Below are 16,496 nucleotides of genomic sequence, written 5' to 3' on the forward strand. Positions count from 1 at the left end.
TAAAACATATTAGAGCAACATAAAACTCAATTTTCCAAACTGAACCATATCTACATACTTAATATTTTAAATAACTTTAACTTTTTTAATTTAACCTGTTCATAAAAAATAACATACCTGAAATCACTGATTAAATAAATGAGTTACATTCTGTCCAGTAAGTTTAAAATCAATACATAACTTTTAAAGTAAAAACCTTTCTTCCATGCACTCTCTTAAAATTATTTTACGTATTCCAGCAGTAGGCAGTTTGTGCAAACATAGACTTAACAAAATTAAAGAAACTAAATTTGAAAACTGATCACAAATTAGTAACAATGAGGATGAAAAGCTTTCCAGTACTGGTACCTTCATATAAGTGTGCCTTTAATTTTATCCTTTCATATTTTACTCTCAAGGCAGTTCATCAAAACACTGCTCCTTCCAAAAACATATCTAAGTAAAATGTACCTGCTGGCCAGGCCCATGCTATAATACTTTCTAGTTTGTCTTCTCAAGCACTAATTACCAACTTTTATCATGACTGCTGCTCTTGACGTGGCTTTCTTTCTAATGTTGCTTCTAGTATGAAATACATACACATTATTAGGCCTCGGAGCATGTGAACTGATTTCTCATCACAAGGTTGCACAAGGGCACTAGGAATAAAGCCTCCATTACCCCGTGTTGCACTCACTTGATAAAGGCTTCCATGATGCATTTGCAAACCTCTACCCGCACGCTCTCTTTTTGGAACATGTCCAAAAACGGCAGGAATTTTTCCTAAAAAATAAAGAAAACACTCTACATATAATTTAAGTTACTAGAAGGAATTTGTGGGTTTCAGCACAATGCTTGGCGTTTGGTGTACATCCAATAAGTATTAGATTTATTTATTTATTCATTGTTCATTCATTCATTTTGGTGGCTGGCCAGTAAGGGGATCCGAACCCTTCACCTTGGTGTTATAAAACTGCACTCTAACCAAGCTAACCAGCCAGCCCAACTTCTATTATTTAAAAATAAACAAAAAACTTGGAACCTCGAAGAAGAACACTAAGGGAAGGGACAGAGAAAGTTACTAATCAGAGAATCGCCTAGATTCCTACTTGCCCAGGGCACTGTGGCAAACTCAAGAGACGTTGTAGAATATTTTAAATTTTGGAGGGAAACAGTAAATCTCAACACTGTCAGACACTAAAACAACTACTAGCTTGATATATTGCAGTTTCAACATTAGATTGCGTGATAAAAAGCAAGTCCCATGTGAGAGCCATTGTGGAAGAGGAAATGAAGATGAGGATGTCCAATGTGGTTTCAAGGTTTGACAAGTTGTGTAGCACCCAACAGGTGCACACATCTCATTAGCAAGTAACAAATAAAACAGAAATGATAGTTTTCTTCCAGTTTATGTATATTATTTTTTCAAAGGATGTTTAAGTTGTTAGGACATAAATACTTATTAAGTTGATTAGACCTAACAACTTTATGAAAGAAACTGTTGAGTATTTCTTTTTGCCTGGGGCGCTACGAAAACATTACTGAGACATTAAGAGAATCTCTGACCCAGATAAAAATTTCCAAAGATAATTAAGAAATGTTACTTACCACTGAGAAAAGAACTGAGAAATCATGGAAGTGGTTGATAACTTTCTTAATGATTAACTGAAGCTGCGAAACAAAACAAAAAAACACATCTTATTTAATACAACTTGGATATTTTCTTAGAAAGCAGCTATCTTTCATAACTTGCAATTACAATTACAAAAAGGTATGCCTAGATTGTTCAAAGAATGGGAATTAAGGTTAGGTTAGGCCCTGTCTCGGGCTGAGTTTGCCTGTCTTCCTCTGTACATCCTACTCTGCAGTCTTGCGGAAGCAACTTTGCCTTGGCCTCAGCTTTCTCATCTGTCAAACGGAGATCAAAGCAATACCTGTGTGGGTTAAATGGGAGGTTCATGTAAAGTGCTCAGAACATCCCACGCCCTTAGAAAGCTCTCCATTAACATCAGCTATTGTTATTATTTGAGGAGTGGGCAAGCTTATATATAAAGGGCCTACATTCAATCACTATCAACACTGCTACTGTAGCACAAAAGCAGCCATAGACAACATGTAAAAAAGAATGGGCATGGCTGTGTGCCAATAAAACTTTATTCACAAAAACTGTTGGTAGGCCACATACAGCCTATAGGCTATAGTTTGCTGACCCCTTTTCTAGTCCATCATGGCCTTGTATTTCTTGACTACTTCAGTAGATAGGAATTGGACCAAGTTTGCCAGTGATGTCAAAGGCCACAGTGTTCCCAAGGCTGGTGGCACCATATATGAAGTCTGCTTCAGAAATGCCTACGTACTGATGTTCACTGCACCCCACACAAGATGCACACAGTCTTGATCAAAAGGACGACAGGGACTTGGTCCAGGAGAACCAAGGAGATACTGTTTCTCAATAAAATATAACTCCCTGCCCCAGTTGCTATGAAGAAAATTTACTGACAAATACTTTATTTACACTAAAAAATTGCTGTTTAAATTATGTGCAAAGAAAATCTCTCATTTTCTAAAGACATAGAATATGAAGATGTATTATAAGTCCATTTCGTAATTAAAAAGTTTACTAGGTCAGTCAAGCAAAAGACTAATAAAGGACTTCTAAACTTCATCATCAACAATGTTCCAAGGCACAGCATTATAAGATACTGCAATATTGTCTGGTTAAAATGTAAAATAGTTTTGGAAACACAAAGCAAGTAATACCTTTAGAACAAGATTTTTAAAAAAAAATAATAAAGTAACATTTTTTAACTGTGATTCATCCTTCAACATTTCATTATGAAAGTGCTCAAACAAAGAAAATTGAAAGAATTATACAACAAACACTAATTTATTCATCACCTGATTCCACAAAAGATAACATTTGCTGTATCTCCTCACCTATCCATCCATCTAATGCTAGAATTTGTAAACATGCTCTCCATGAACATTTTTTAACTTTTCATTTTGAAATAATTTCCAACTTACAAAAATGCTACAAAAATAATACAAAGAATTCCCATACATTCTTTACCCAAAACCACCAGTTTAATATTTTGCCAAATGTGCTTTATTGTTCTCTCTGTGTAAGACATACTATTTTCTTCCTGAACCATATGAAAGTAGATTGCATGAATCATGTCCCTCTCCCCTTAGTACCTTATTTTGCATCCTGAGAATATCATACTCTCTGACATTTTCCCTTTGCTGTTAGCGAATCCTGGAAAGTTAACACCGATATAATCAAAATACTTTAATCTATCATCCATATTCCAATCTTGCCAATTATCTCAATGAGTCCTTTACGGCATTATTTTTCCTCCCTTCTCTGCAGTATCTGGTCTGGGATTGTGAACATCATTTCCTTTTCATGTCTCTGTGGTCTGTATTATTTCGGAACACTTCCTCAGCCTGTCTTTGCCATTCAGGGCAATATTTTTGAAGAATTATAGAATGCTCTTCAATTTGGGTATGTCTGATGCTCCGTCATGATTAGATTCAGCTTATGCATTCTAGACTGGAATGCTACATAGGTGATACTGTGTCTATCTCAGGGTAGCACATCCACAGGTGCATGATGGCCATCTGCTTCTCATTGATGATATGAATGTTAACTAGTTGGTCAAGAACTGTTCAATTTCTGTGCAGTATGGTCACTATTTTCCCCCTTGCAATTAATACTCACTATGAAAAGACCCTTTGAGATATGCAAATATCTGGCTGCTTTTCAAACTGCTCCCCTCAGGTCTAGCATGCACTGAAGGTTAACGATTCCTGTCTTTACCACGATGGTTGCAAAATAGTGAATTTCCAACTCTACCATTTCTTCCACATTGCTCAGTTGGCACCCCCTGTCCATCTCTCCCCTTGTCTATTTATTTGCCTATTCATCATAAGAATGGATTCCTGGATTCGTATTTTATTCAATGGGTTATAATCCATTACTGTCCTAATGTCTTGTGAGGCTCAAACTGGGAGCCTGTGAGAGCCCCTTTAAGCTGCTCCTGTATCCTATTTACATGTTGCCATCAGTTTTCTGATCACTTCCTTACTTTCTGGCACACACAAAAATGTCCCAGGCTCATCTTGTACTTCCCTGTCTTAGAGCTGGAATAAACCAGTTCTCCATAGACCCCTGCAGTTTTACTTTTCTTGACATGGCCTGCTCTTCACACAAGGGGCCCACTGCTGATATGGGTGGCTGTTCTGAATTCGGGCATCTTTGGTAAGTTGCTTTTAGATATGTCAGAATTATACTACAGTAAAATTCCCCTCTCTCAGAACAAACTGCTTTAAAATAGTCACGCTATTTGAAGTTTTCAATTAACTGGATCCCTAGCAGTCAAGATCTTCCGCAAATTCCTCAACAAAAATTCTAATGCACTTCAGTTTTCCTGTGAAATCTTGACAATCCACGAGGGTACGATAACCCATCTCCTCTACACACTTTATTTGTTCAATCATATTTATTTAGTATGCTCCAGGCACCACGCATAGCCATATGATGTTTCATCACACCCAGAAAAATGTCAGGAGTCAGTGGCTGCTCAATATGTTGTAATAATGAACCATTTTAATTAGCAAATGCTGAAAAATTCTTCAATTAGCAAAATATTAAAATTCTTACAAGAATATGTAATTGCATTATACTAAGTGCAGTTCAAAATCAATCTCAGGCAGCAGTACCAGAAGATCATGTTATTAAATAAAAAAGTAAATCGTAATTATGTCAAGATAAAGGGAATACTAAGTGATCCTGAGTTGGATTCTATACTGGCAGGGGGAAAAAAACCTGCCATAAAGGACACTGAGACAACTGACAAAACCAGCGTAGGGACTGTGGAGTAAATAACAGTATTGTATTAATGTTAGATTCCCTGAAGTTGATACTGGAACTATGGTTATGTAGGAGAATGTCCTGGTTCTTAGAAAATACTCACTATGGGCCGAGCCCGTGGCGCACTCGGGAGAGTGTGGCACTGCGAGCGCAGCGACGCTCCCGCCGCGGGTTCGGATCCTCTATAGGAATGGCCGGTGCGCTCACTGGCTGAGCGTGGTGTGGGCGACACCACACCAAGGGTTGTGATCCCCTTACGGGTCACGAAAAAGACAAAAAAAAAAAAAAAAAAAAAAAAGAAAATACTCACTATACTCTAAAAGTAAAGATGTGGCATGATGTATGCAATGTATTCTAAAATGATTCACAAAAATTTACATACAGACATATATATGTATATGTGTGCATACATGTGCACACACATGCATTTAACAACAATGGTAAAACAAATGTGTCAAAATGTTAAGTTAGTGAATCTGAGTAAAGAATACTGGGAGCTATTCTTTCGACCTTCCAATAAGCTTAAATTTATTTCCAAATAAAAAGTCAATTTAACTGAAAAACATAGGTACCTTACTTGCTGGTGACAATGATGATGACGATGCTTATTCAGTATTTACCATGTGCCAAGCACCTGTGTCAGGGCTTCCCTTATCACATCTCACTAAATCCTCACAACAACTCTGAGGGTAGGACTATTATTATCCCCATTTCACAGGTAAGAAAACTAAGGCACAACAAAGTTAAGTAACTGATCAAAGGGCACATGGCTAGGATCTGGCAGAGCTAAGATTCAAACACAGGATTATCTGACTTTCTGGCCTGACCCATGCAATCGACTATTTAATTCAACAGAACAAAATACCTAACAGTGTTGAAATGAGAAACGCAAATCTGTTACCTGAGGGTAGGAATCTTCAAACGCGCGATCTGGAGTCATGTGCTTGATGACATCAGCTAAAACAGTGTTCACCTCTCGTTTCTAAGAGGGGAAAATAAATCAAACCTATATTAGACACTGAATGGCAACTGACCATTTTCCTGGGGGAAAGACTAACCTATTCAGAATATATCACACATCTTCCAGGAAACAGTTTCAAATATTCTGCTGAAAATAATATGAGGGGAGAAATCCCACCCATATCACCTGGTCCAGTAGTACAACGGCCCTAAAGATGGCCACATCTTCACCAAGTCAGGACTAGACACTGTTCTAAAAGGTTCTGGGGCTTTAAATAGTTCCTGCCTTCCCTGAGTGGTGGTAAAATCAGCCATGCTACCTTCTGCCTGTCTGTCCCAGGCCCCTCTCTCAGACACCCAGAGAGAGCAGTGAGGCACTGTGGGTAGAGCATAGCCTCGCCACTAACAGCTGTCTGACCCAGCTGCTCACTGTTCCCTTTTGTCACCTATATCAGGGGTCAGCCAGCTAGAGCCCAATCCAGCCCAGTGCCTGTTTCATATGGCCCATGAGCTAAGAATGTTTTTGAATGTAAGTTTTTACATTCAAACCAGAATAGTATTTCATTACAGTGAACATTATACAAGATTCAAATTTCAGTGTGCATAAATAAAGGTTATTGGAACCCAGCCAGGCTCACTTACATACTGTATGTGGCTGCTTTCGTGCTACAACAGCTGAGTTGAAGATCGTGACAGGGATTGTATGGTCTGCAAAGCCTCATTTACTATCTGACCCTCTACACAAAAAGTGTGCTGACCTCTGGTCTATATAATGGGCCTATGTAATGGACAGGGGTTGTCTCCAACTCCCCAAAAGGATGGGAGCTGTGGTTGGGAGGAGGAGAGCTGAGGACTTCTAAGGAGTAAGCTGTTTCCTATGTCATGATCTAGACGTCATTATACGGGTGTACTTTGTGAAAACTCAGTGAGCCACAAACTTGTAACGTGCAATTTTTGGTGCTCATCTTAGTTCATCTGAGCTGCTATAACCAAACACCATAGCCTGCGTGGCTTGTAAACAACAGAAATTTATTTCTCATAGTTCTGGATGCTGGGAAGTCCAAGATCAAGGCACCAGCAGATTTGGGGTCTGGTGAAGGCCCGTTCCTCATAGACAGTGCCTTCTCTTTGTGTCTTCACATGGTGGTTGGGGCAAAAGAGCCCCCTTGGGCCTCTTTTATAAGGTCACTAATCCCATTCATAAGGGCTCCACCCTCATGATATAATCATCTCTTAATACTGTCACACTAGGGATTAGGTTTTAACATCTGAACGTTGGGATGACACAAACATTCAGACCACAGCAGTGCTATACTTCAATTTTTAAAAGTTGGTTAAAATAAATAAACCTGGCAACAGGATCTGAACCCAGTCTAAAGTCTCTGCTCTTTGACAAGCCCCATATTCACCAAATTGTGGTTCTAGTCTGTGCCTAGGGAAGGAAATGTTCCTAAATGCTTAAGAAAAAAATTACATGCAAGTCAAATATGTTTAGGAAATGCTTGTTACTAGACCCCCATGGAAAGCTACAACGCACTTCAGCATATAAGCTTCTAAGGCATCATATGGTGAAAAAATCTGTTTAACTTTGTCTAATGCACCATTTCCCAAATCTACGTGGAAATTTGGGAGCATAGAACACTTCTGTAGTATTATACACATTAATACTCCATCACACTTTATTAAAAAGAATGTAATTTTTATAAATTATAAGAACAATTGCCATTGTAAAATGCCTAAACTAGATTCACTCACTATTATACACATGGGAAAAATACAATTCTTTCAAAAGCAACCCCACAGCCCCACATACCGTGAAATGCTTGCAGGTGTATTCTACCCACACTTCAGCACAATTAATGTAGTCCTACAAAGAAAAAGTAAAAATGTTTTTACAATAAGCATAATACAGTTTATTGTATGGCAAAAGTTCATCATGTACAAATCCCTTCAAGGGCTTTGACAATTAAATGACAAGGGACAAGAATTACAAAAGTGGTTCATCTACAGAAAATTTTGGGCCACTGATATATTTCACCATAAGAAGCAACTTACAGAACAATTTAAGTTGCCTGAAACTAATTAGGCTCTCATTCCAGAATTGCTCCTTGGGCCAAGATGGAAATCTGTGAAGTTCCACCATGCTTAGAGAATTTAAAAAATTAAAGGACAGTACTTTGTAGATAACAGTGGGAGCCCACACCACACCTCAGTAGAGGAAATGATGGGAGATCTGACTGAAGACTCAAACTTTGCTTAAAACGTGATTTTTGCAAGTTCTGAGAAAAAACTGGCTTGCTGCCTTTAAAAAATAAACCACTTGTCCTGCAGAGAGTGATGTAGATGTTGTAAAAAGGTTAGGAAAGCATTAAAGATATTAAGTAAGAAGTTATGTGTTAGATTCAAGTAGGAGGGGGCCCCACGCATAGATGATGGGACAGCTATGGAAATGACAGTGACCACCAGAGCCAGTCTGCCTGCCCAGGAAAACACCCAACTGGGAAAATAGAGGTCAAGGAAAAATGTAGCCAGCAAGTATACCTCTTCTGTTCTAACATTTTCAGGAAAAGAAAGAAGAAATATGGAGAGAAGAAAATAGTAGTTCCATTAACACAGGAAAAGCCAGGAACATCCAAGATCTAATTGGAATTCTAAGAAGGTAAACTTAAAAAGATTGGAGAAAACCACGAATTACTGCCTTTTGCTTTTTTTTTTTGTCTTTTTGTCTTTTTTTCATGACCGGCAACAGATTGCAACCCTCAGTGTCGCGCCCGTACTGGACCGGGACCGGCAACGGGATCGCAACCCTCGGTGTTGCCCCTGCTCCTCGCTCAGCCAATGAGCAGCCGGTCTATATGTGGGATCCGAACCCTTGGCGGGAGCGCCGCCGCACTTCCCAAGCGGCGCACTGTAGCAGTGCACCACCGGGCCGGCCCGAATTACTGCCTTTTGGAGCAAAGCTGCTTGGAAGCACGAAGTACAGGCACCACCGGCCCAGAGGCTTTTCACTTAAAGATCCTGAAGAAGCTGGGTTTCTTTTTTGACCAATAAAGATTATACATATTTATGGCAAACAACATCATGTTTTAAAATATGTATACATTGCAGAATGGCTAAATCAAGCTAATTAACATATGTATTACCTCACATACTTAATTTTTTGTGGCGAGAATACCTAAAATCTACTCTGTTAGCAATTTTTAAGTACGCAATGCATTAACCACCATCACCATGCTGTACAATAGATCTCCTAAACTCCTAAATAAGCTGTTTTAGTTGGCCAATCCAAGTTAGACAGAGAATTTAACAGCTGAAGTTTAATGATTTTGCTAAACTACCCACAGGTATATAATTTTGTAAATAAGTTTCTAGTTTTTCTAAGTTATATCACTATTATTAGTGCACTACGACTGTAAACGTGGCGACTAACAAGGGGTTTAAATCTGTGCCCACTTTACTCTTTCCTTCTTGATAAGTGACTGTCTCCAATGCTACATATCCATATTCAGTCGTTCGCTGCCAGCAGGAGAGGGACAGTGCAGGGTGCGATGAAGTTTGTCCAGTTGTTCCTGCAGCCGCGAAGACAACCAGTACCTTTTTTCCCTATTGGCAGCTACAGCAATTACTGACATGTTGCCTAAAAGAATGGGTAGACATGATACCCACATCTGGAATTTGATGGCCATCACTACATGCATTACAGTAAGGTCAGCTGGTCTATCATTCCAACACTTCCAACACCTGGAGTATAGAGAGAAGGAGGCTTCAGCTTAGGGCCAGAAATTGGAATTCCATTTTGCTAATTACTGGCTCGACTGCTGATCTCCAATTTAGGGACATCCTACTAAGTTGGTACTTTCAAATCAAGATACTATAGACAGTTGCATTTTGTATGTTCTTTGCACAGTCATAGGTCTTTTAAAGTTTCAAATATTTGTAATTTTATACTTTAAGCGTACCTTAAGGCCTCAAGAATGAGACATAATTGGAATACAAAAAACAGAAATACATCTTTGGTATCGGTTCACCATTATAGATTAACAAATAATATAATTAAAAGATTTCTTTAAAAAAAAAAAACAGAAGTATGATTAGTTAAAAGATTTTTTTTCTTTAAAGAAAGAGTATACTGCATAATTTGGACAACAAGCAGTCCATCTAAGGTCTAAATGGTCACCCACCTGTGGATTCTTCAATTTAGTGATAACTTTCCAAGCTTCATTGAGAATCTGCAGTCGATCACTCTCAGGAGGATCAGCCAAGGCCAAGTTTAACCCCAGTGAGCGAAAAAGGAGATGCTAAGAAAAATATAAACCATTATGTTATTGGAGATTTTAAATCAAAGTAAGTTGAGGCTTAAAAAAAAAAAAGAAAGAAAAAAAATGTATTTAATCCAGCTCAGGGTTAGTCTTCTAGCCACCTCTTCTGGAAAATCTACCCGAGTTACACTGAGAATCTCAAAATAAAGAGTTGGCTCCATGTACTGGACTAGTTTGTCGGTCATAATATTCCAGTGGACAAAGTTTTTCATAAAGAGTGAGTGAAGGTGTAAGACCAAAGTCTTTTTTAGATACTCCTGGTGAGCTAATTTGATGGATTTGGACCTCACAGCGGCCTCTCTCACAGCAATTACACAGTGTCTAACAATCCCTATCTCTAACTCATCTTCCATGGCGTTCTTCAGAAACAGAGCGTTCCCTTGTTCTCCTGTTGGCCACACTACCCCCAAAACTGGATGCCCTCCCTTGAGAGCTATCAGATGGGACAGTGCTTGTTCACTGTCCCACTGAGCATGAAATCAAAAGCTTACCTTGGGGAAACCAGACTCATCGCACTCTTTAATCATGCCAATGAAATCCATAGACCTTGTGGCAATGAACTCGGCCCGAAAGGCTGACATCACAGAATTCAACAGCAAGGCACTACAAGACATGAATGCCCCAAGTCAACTAGCTTCCTCTTTATGGAAGTTGCTTTAATTTTAGGATGTATATTGCTGGGATGGACTGATAGTCTTTTAGTGGTAAGGGTGAAAAAAGACTGGCGTAAAAAGGTAACCTCCAGAGACTAACACAGTGTTACATACACATTTGGAACTTGATAAATACTGAATTAACTGGGTGGGTGGATGAGAAAGTGGATGAGTAGGTAGACAGATGGATGGGTAGATAGGTGGGTGGATGGATGGGTAGGTAGATGGGTTGGTAGGTGGATGCGTGGGTGGTGAATGAAAAGGTAAACCAGGAAGCAATCCAATCCATTTTTCTTTTTTTATTTTTTGCTATTTTATTATTTTTAATTCCCCTATTAGATACATTTTTTTAATTGGTTATGAATATTCATGGGGTACAAATTGTCACCACTTATGCCTAAGATGTAATACTGGTAGCATGCCCATTACCACAAATTGTGATTATACCTCGTGTCCCCTACCTAATTATCCCCCCAATTATTCCCAACCTCCCTCCCTATCCCCGTTTCCCCACTCCATTTTGTATCCCTAGGTATGTTCTTTCCTTCTGCAAGTCTGACGCACCACTGCAGTCTTGATCCAATCCATTTAAACAGAAGAGTGAGATTTCAACAGGCGGGTGCCCTAATAAAACTAAACGTTAAGTAAGAATATTGATCCCTATGCTGTGAGGGTACCTCAAAAAGTTCATGGAGAAAATTAAAATACACATCTTCCCATGAACTTTTTGAAGTACCTCGTATATCCACATCTCTTATGAAAAGCACTGTTCTATGCACTAGGGACACAGTGGTGAACAAAACCCACTCAAGGCTGCTTACACATCTGCCACCAAAAGAAGAGCAGAGGGGATGAGACGATCAAGTTCATCCATGGGGGAAGGACTATTATTACCCCCATTTTACAGATGAGGAGACTGAGGCACAGAGGTCAAGAAAATGGCCCAGGGTCATAAAGCTAAGACAGAATAGAGCCAAGATCTGAGGCCAGGCAGTTTAACTCTGGCATTCCAAACCTCCACGCTATCTACTCTGCCTTTCAGCTCTCTCGTCCACATAAGCATGCCAAGCTCAAAAAAAAAAAAAAAAAAAAAAAAAAAAAAAAAAAAGCAGCAGACTCTATTTTCAAACTCATGCTTTATGAGTCTTAAAATACTTACTTGTTTCCTAGTTTCTTACATCTCTCCATCATCTCAGTCAGCAGAGCCTAATAAGTTAAAAATAATTTCAAAGAAATCAGGTTGAAGGATCTAAAGCAACATTTCTAAAACAGTAATACTCTAAATTAAATGAATTCACATGTCCATTTACATAATTTGCAGTGCCTGGTAGGGATGGGGAGGGTGGGGGAGGAAAAAATCCACTTTTGTGGCATTTAGTGTAATGTATATAAGCTGAGGTCCTGGGGTCGGGCACACTTTGGTTCAAATCCAGCCTCACCAACTACTCTTGGCGAGTCTTTGGGCCAGTCACCAACTTTGCCAAGCTCGGGTCTGCTTGTCCTCAGATAGAGGATAAAAGTAGCATCACCCCGTCACTTCATGCTGTAAGGTCACTACAGGACGGTGAGACAGGCACCTCCTGCACCCCAGGGGACAAGCGAGAATGGGAAGCACTTTACTCCCCACCTCTCCCCCAACTCCATGGTCTTCCCCTCTGCAAGAGGTGTGCGCTTGGTGACACAAGCAGCACACACTGGGCCTGAGCTCAGTGCCTGCTGGTCCTGTTGTGAGGCACTCGGCACTCATGGTCTCGCCTCTCTCTCCTAACCACCCACGAGCAAGGTGCTCTATCCTCCCATTTCACAGATGAGAAACTGAGCCACGCAACAGCAACGTGGTCTGCCCAAGTTCACACAGCGAGAGACCCAGCGAGACAGGAACACGAGCAGACTGGCGTCGAAGACCATGCTCTTCACCACGTTTCTTCTCCATCCATTTTGAAGCATATTTTTTCCCCAAAGGAAGGAGGTGTTTTGCTCATTGGAATACTGTTAATGGTTTTGGAGCTATCTTAAGGCAATTACATAGCTTTAAAAGAGCTCCTATTTTTAAAAAATCAATGGAAGAAGTATCCTTTAGGGCAGTGGTTTGGGGAAGGTATTGAATGGCACAGACAAGGTCAACCCTGAGACAAAAGAGCTAATAAGAGGAGAGCAGCTATGACACTGAGTGCTGACCATGCCCCAGGTGCCAGACTAAGAGTGTGTTACTTCTCTTTTCTCACAAACTCTTCACAACGGTCTTGATACCTGGGTAATATTATCCCCATTTTACAGATGAGGAAACCAAAGTTCAGAAAGGTTAAGCCACTTCTCCATAAGTGGTAGAAATGAGTTTTGTATCCAAGTCTGGCCTCCAAGTCAACATATAAAACATGAGCCTTCTTTACTGCAGTTCCACCCTTTCCAGCCATGTCCCTCTGTGTGTAGGTTGTTGCCTGAATAATTAAAGTGACAGCTGACTGTGGAGATACTGTTGGTATCCCCACCCCAGAACCCTGGTTGCATCCAGATTTCTGTCTCTGACCCACATCAATCAGGCTGGCTCCTGTTAGGGACTGAATTAAATTCCCCCCAAATTCGAAAGTTGAAGCCTTAACCCTCAGCATGACTGTACATGGAGATAGGGCCTTTAAAGCTGGTATGAAGGTTAAATGAGGTCATAAGGGTGGGGTCCTAATCCAACAGGACTGGTGTCCTTATAAAAAGAGGAAGAGACAGCAGGGATGCCCCTGCACAGAGGAAAGGCCATGTGAGGACACAGCCAAGGAGAGAGGCCTCACCAGGAACCAAACTTTGCCATCACCTTGATCCTGGACTTCCAGCCTCCAGAACTGTGAGAAATAAATGTCTGTCATTTAAGTATGGGTGGTACTTTGTTATGGGAGCCTGAGCAGACTAATATAGGTCCAAACCACTCATGGTAGTCTCATGCCCCTTGCCTGTGGTGGGTTTTGAGATGGGTACTTGACCCATTTCTGGCTACTGAGACGGGATAGGAAATCTTCCAGGGACTTTGAGGAAAGCTTTCTCCACTGATAAACAGGAACCCAAGGAATTGAGGACTTCCACTCTTTCTGCCTTTGGCTGCTGTCACATCTGGATGTGATGTCTGGAGCAGCTGCAGCCACGTTGCTACTAGCTAGGGATGGCAGAGCAGAAAGATGGACTGGAACAGCCTGGTCCAGGGCCTGGCCTTGGTATGGGAGAGGACACAGAATTATACTGCAGGCTGGGCTAGGTAGGTGTTAGTTCCTTGCAGCCAGAAACATCCTAGCTGATGATAAAATTGATGATACCACAAATAGCTTCCCCAACCCACTCATAAGGTATTTACACCTAACAGTCATTCTTGAAGACCAATACCAAAGTGGTTTCTGGGAAAGGCTGGGAAAGGAAATGAGATATGCTGTATAATTATCACACTGATACTTCCCAAAATGCACAAATAATCATTCTGCACCTACCTAAGGAGCAACTTCAATAGACTAGTCTCTATTCTAGGAACTGGAGATTGGATCGTGAGGAAAATGGACAGAAACCCGTGCCCTCATGAGGCTTATCCTCTCTCTCATATACATACGTGTGTGCACACATACACACTCACAAATAGGTATCTTGGCCTACCATTTCCAAAAACATGAACTAGGACAAATGCCAACATATGGACAAAAGATTCTGGCCATTAAGATGAGACAAATGCTTAAAAAGTTCTCTTTTTCACAAAAGATGAGTGCATTACAAACACATCCAAGAACATAACTTTAAAAAAATAAAAGGGCTCTGTCGTCATATAGGGATACCCACAAGTGTCCAAGGAGCCAAATGTTATAGATCCCAGCAGAATTGTTAGAGGTTATTAATTTTTTTTTTTTTTCTGAGAAGTGACAGGATTGATTGTCTTTGGCAAGAACAAGATGAACAACAGTTCAAAGCAGACTGAGACTGAAACAAGTCTTTTTGGCTGGGACAAACCAATGAAAACCTTGAAGATACATAAGGCAGGCATTTATTTAGGGCACTTATCTTTGTGTTAGGCTTTTGTTATTGTTGTTGTTGTCCTGACATATCATTTATTTATATAACATTTCACTGTTTTTATCAAAATTATAAAAATAAGAAATAGTTATGTACAAAAGTTCAAACAATATTGACATGCATCAAGAAAGATGTAATCAGCACTGTCAACAGTTTGGTGTTTATCTTTCTAGAACTTTGCCTACGACCTCTGAATATATAATTGTTATTGAAAAAGCCTGGGGGGGGTATTTTAATTTTACAAAAATAGGATAATCTTGTACATATTAAGATGCACCTTGCCTTTTTTACTCAAGAATCTAGGATAGCCCTCTCTCCTCCCATGTTAGTACACACAAACCTACCTCACTCCTTTTAATGACTGAAGAATTCACACCATGGATATAACATCATTTTTCGAACTGCCCTTAACTGATGGATTGTTTTAAACGTTTTTATATTGAACTAATTATAGACATATAAGCAACTGCAAAAATAGTAGAGAGAGGTCCTGGTACCCACCACCCAGCTTCCCCCAAGTGACATATAACTATAATGCCACCCCATATAGCTGGTGCCTACACCATGCTAGGCCCTGGCTACGCTCTGATGTGCATTATCACAGTCACCATCAAAACAGCTCTTAGAGGAATGTTCTATTATTAGACCCATTTTATAGTTGGCAAAACTGAGGCAAAGGGAACTAAAGTAGCCTAAGGCGACACAGCCATTGTTTGAACCCAGGTCTGCCCAGCTGCCTGGCCCATCCTCTACTGACAGCTCAGCTAGGGGTCACAGGATTCCACACCTTCCACACCCTGATGTCAGGGGTCAGGCTTTTTTTCCTCTACACCTCACCACCAACAAATAGCTATTGGGTGACAACAATGAGGAGCTTTTCAAGGGATCTGTTTCTACTGCCTAAAAGCAGGTTTTATGAAATGGTTGCTTTTTTCTGTACAGAATGTGCCTGAAATCGGGTGCAAAAATCCATTTTTGCCTATTATAATTTTATTTTAATTGTATGAGGGAAAAAATTCCTGTCTTCAAATAATAAAAAGGCCTTTTTGAATAATGACTTCCAGTTATGGACTGAATGTTGGTAACCCCTCAAAATTCAAATGCCCAGTGTGATGACATTACAAGCTGACACCTTTGGGAGGTATCGTAACTAGGTCATGAAAGTGGAGGAGCCCTCACAAATGAGATCAGTATCCTTAGAAGAAGCCAGAAAGCTGGCTAGCTGTCTTTCCATCATGTGAGGATGCAGAGAGAAGAGGGCCTGTATCAGACACCAACTCTGCTGGCACCCTGATCTTGCACTAACAACTTCCAGAACTGTAAGAAATAAACTTCTGTTGTTTATAAGCTACTCAGTCTGTGGCACTTTGTTACAGCAATATGAATAGATTAATACATACTCCAATTTTTTTTTAAATTTTCAATTTCAATTTGTAATTTTGTATATCAGATATTCACAACCAAAGGTGTTTTTCCTCTTCCTCTCTCTCCTGCCTGCCCTGTATATTACCAACTGCTTCTGCTAGACTTTACAATCTACTACTTTGGAGGTGTGGCCTCTTAAAAATATACACGGCTCTACTCGTGTGTATCCAGCCACTGACAAAGAGCTTTTAGGTGTCAAATTGTTACACACATCTTCAACACCACCTTCCATACCGGTGTCAATTCTTC

General features: G+C 40.1%; 1 protein-coding gene across 1 annotated transcript in view; it reads right to left on the minus strand.

Annotated features, from left to right (window-relative positions):
- LOC103599880 (chromosome unknown open reading frame, human C16orf62) overlaps positions 1–16,496 on the minus strand; it is a 116,991-nt gene that overhangs the window by 45,411 nt on the left and 55,084 nt on the right. Inside the window, exons 15-21 of the mRNA XM_008584063.1 lie at positions 11,944–11,990; positions 10,623–10,734; positions 9,994–10,110; positions 7,626–7,679; positions 5,754–5,834; positions 1,588–1,650; positions 677–762 (exon numbers count right to left, since the gene is read on the minus strand). Of these exons, the coding sequence (XP_008582285.1) occupies positions 677–762; positions 1,588–1,650; positions 5,754–5,834; positions 7,626–7,679; positions 9,994–10,110; positions 10,623–10,734; positions 11,944–11,990 (560 nt within the window). The remainder of the gene's footprint in view (positions 1–676; positions 763–1,587; positions 1,651–5,753; positions 5,835–7,625; positions 7,680–9,993; positions 10,111–10,622; positions 10,735–11,943; positions 11,991–16,496) is intronic.

The sequence above is a fragment of the Galeopterus variegatus genome, unplaced genomic scaffold (assembly GCF_000696425.1).
Source record: "Galeopterus variegatus unplaced genomic scaffold, G_variegatus-3.0.2 Scaffold3138, whole genome shotgun sequence".
Taxonomy (NCBI): domain Eukaryota; kingdom Metazoa; phylum Chordata; class Mammalia; order Dermoptera; family Cynocephalidae; genus Galeopterus; species Galeopterus variegatus.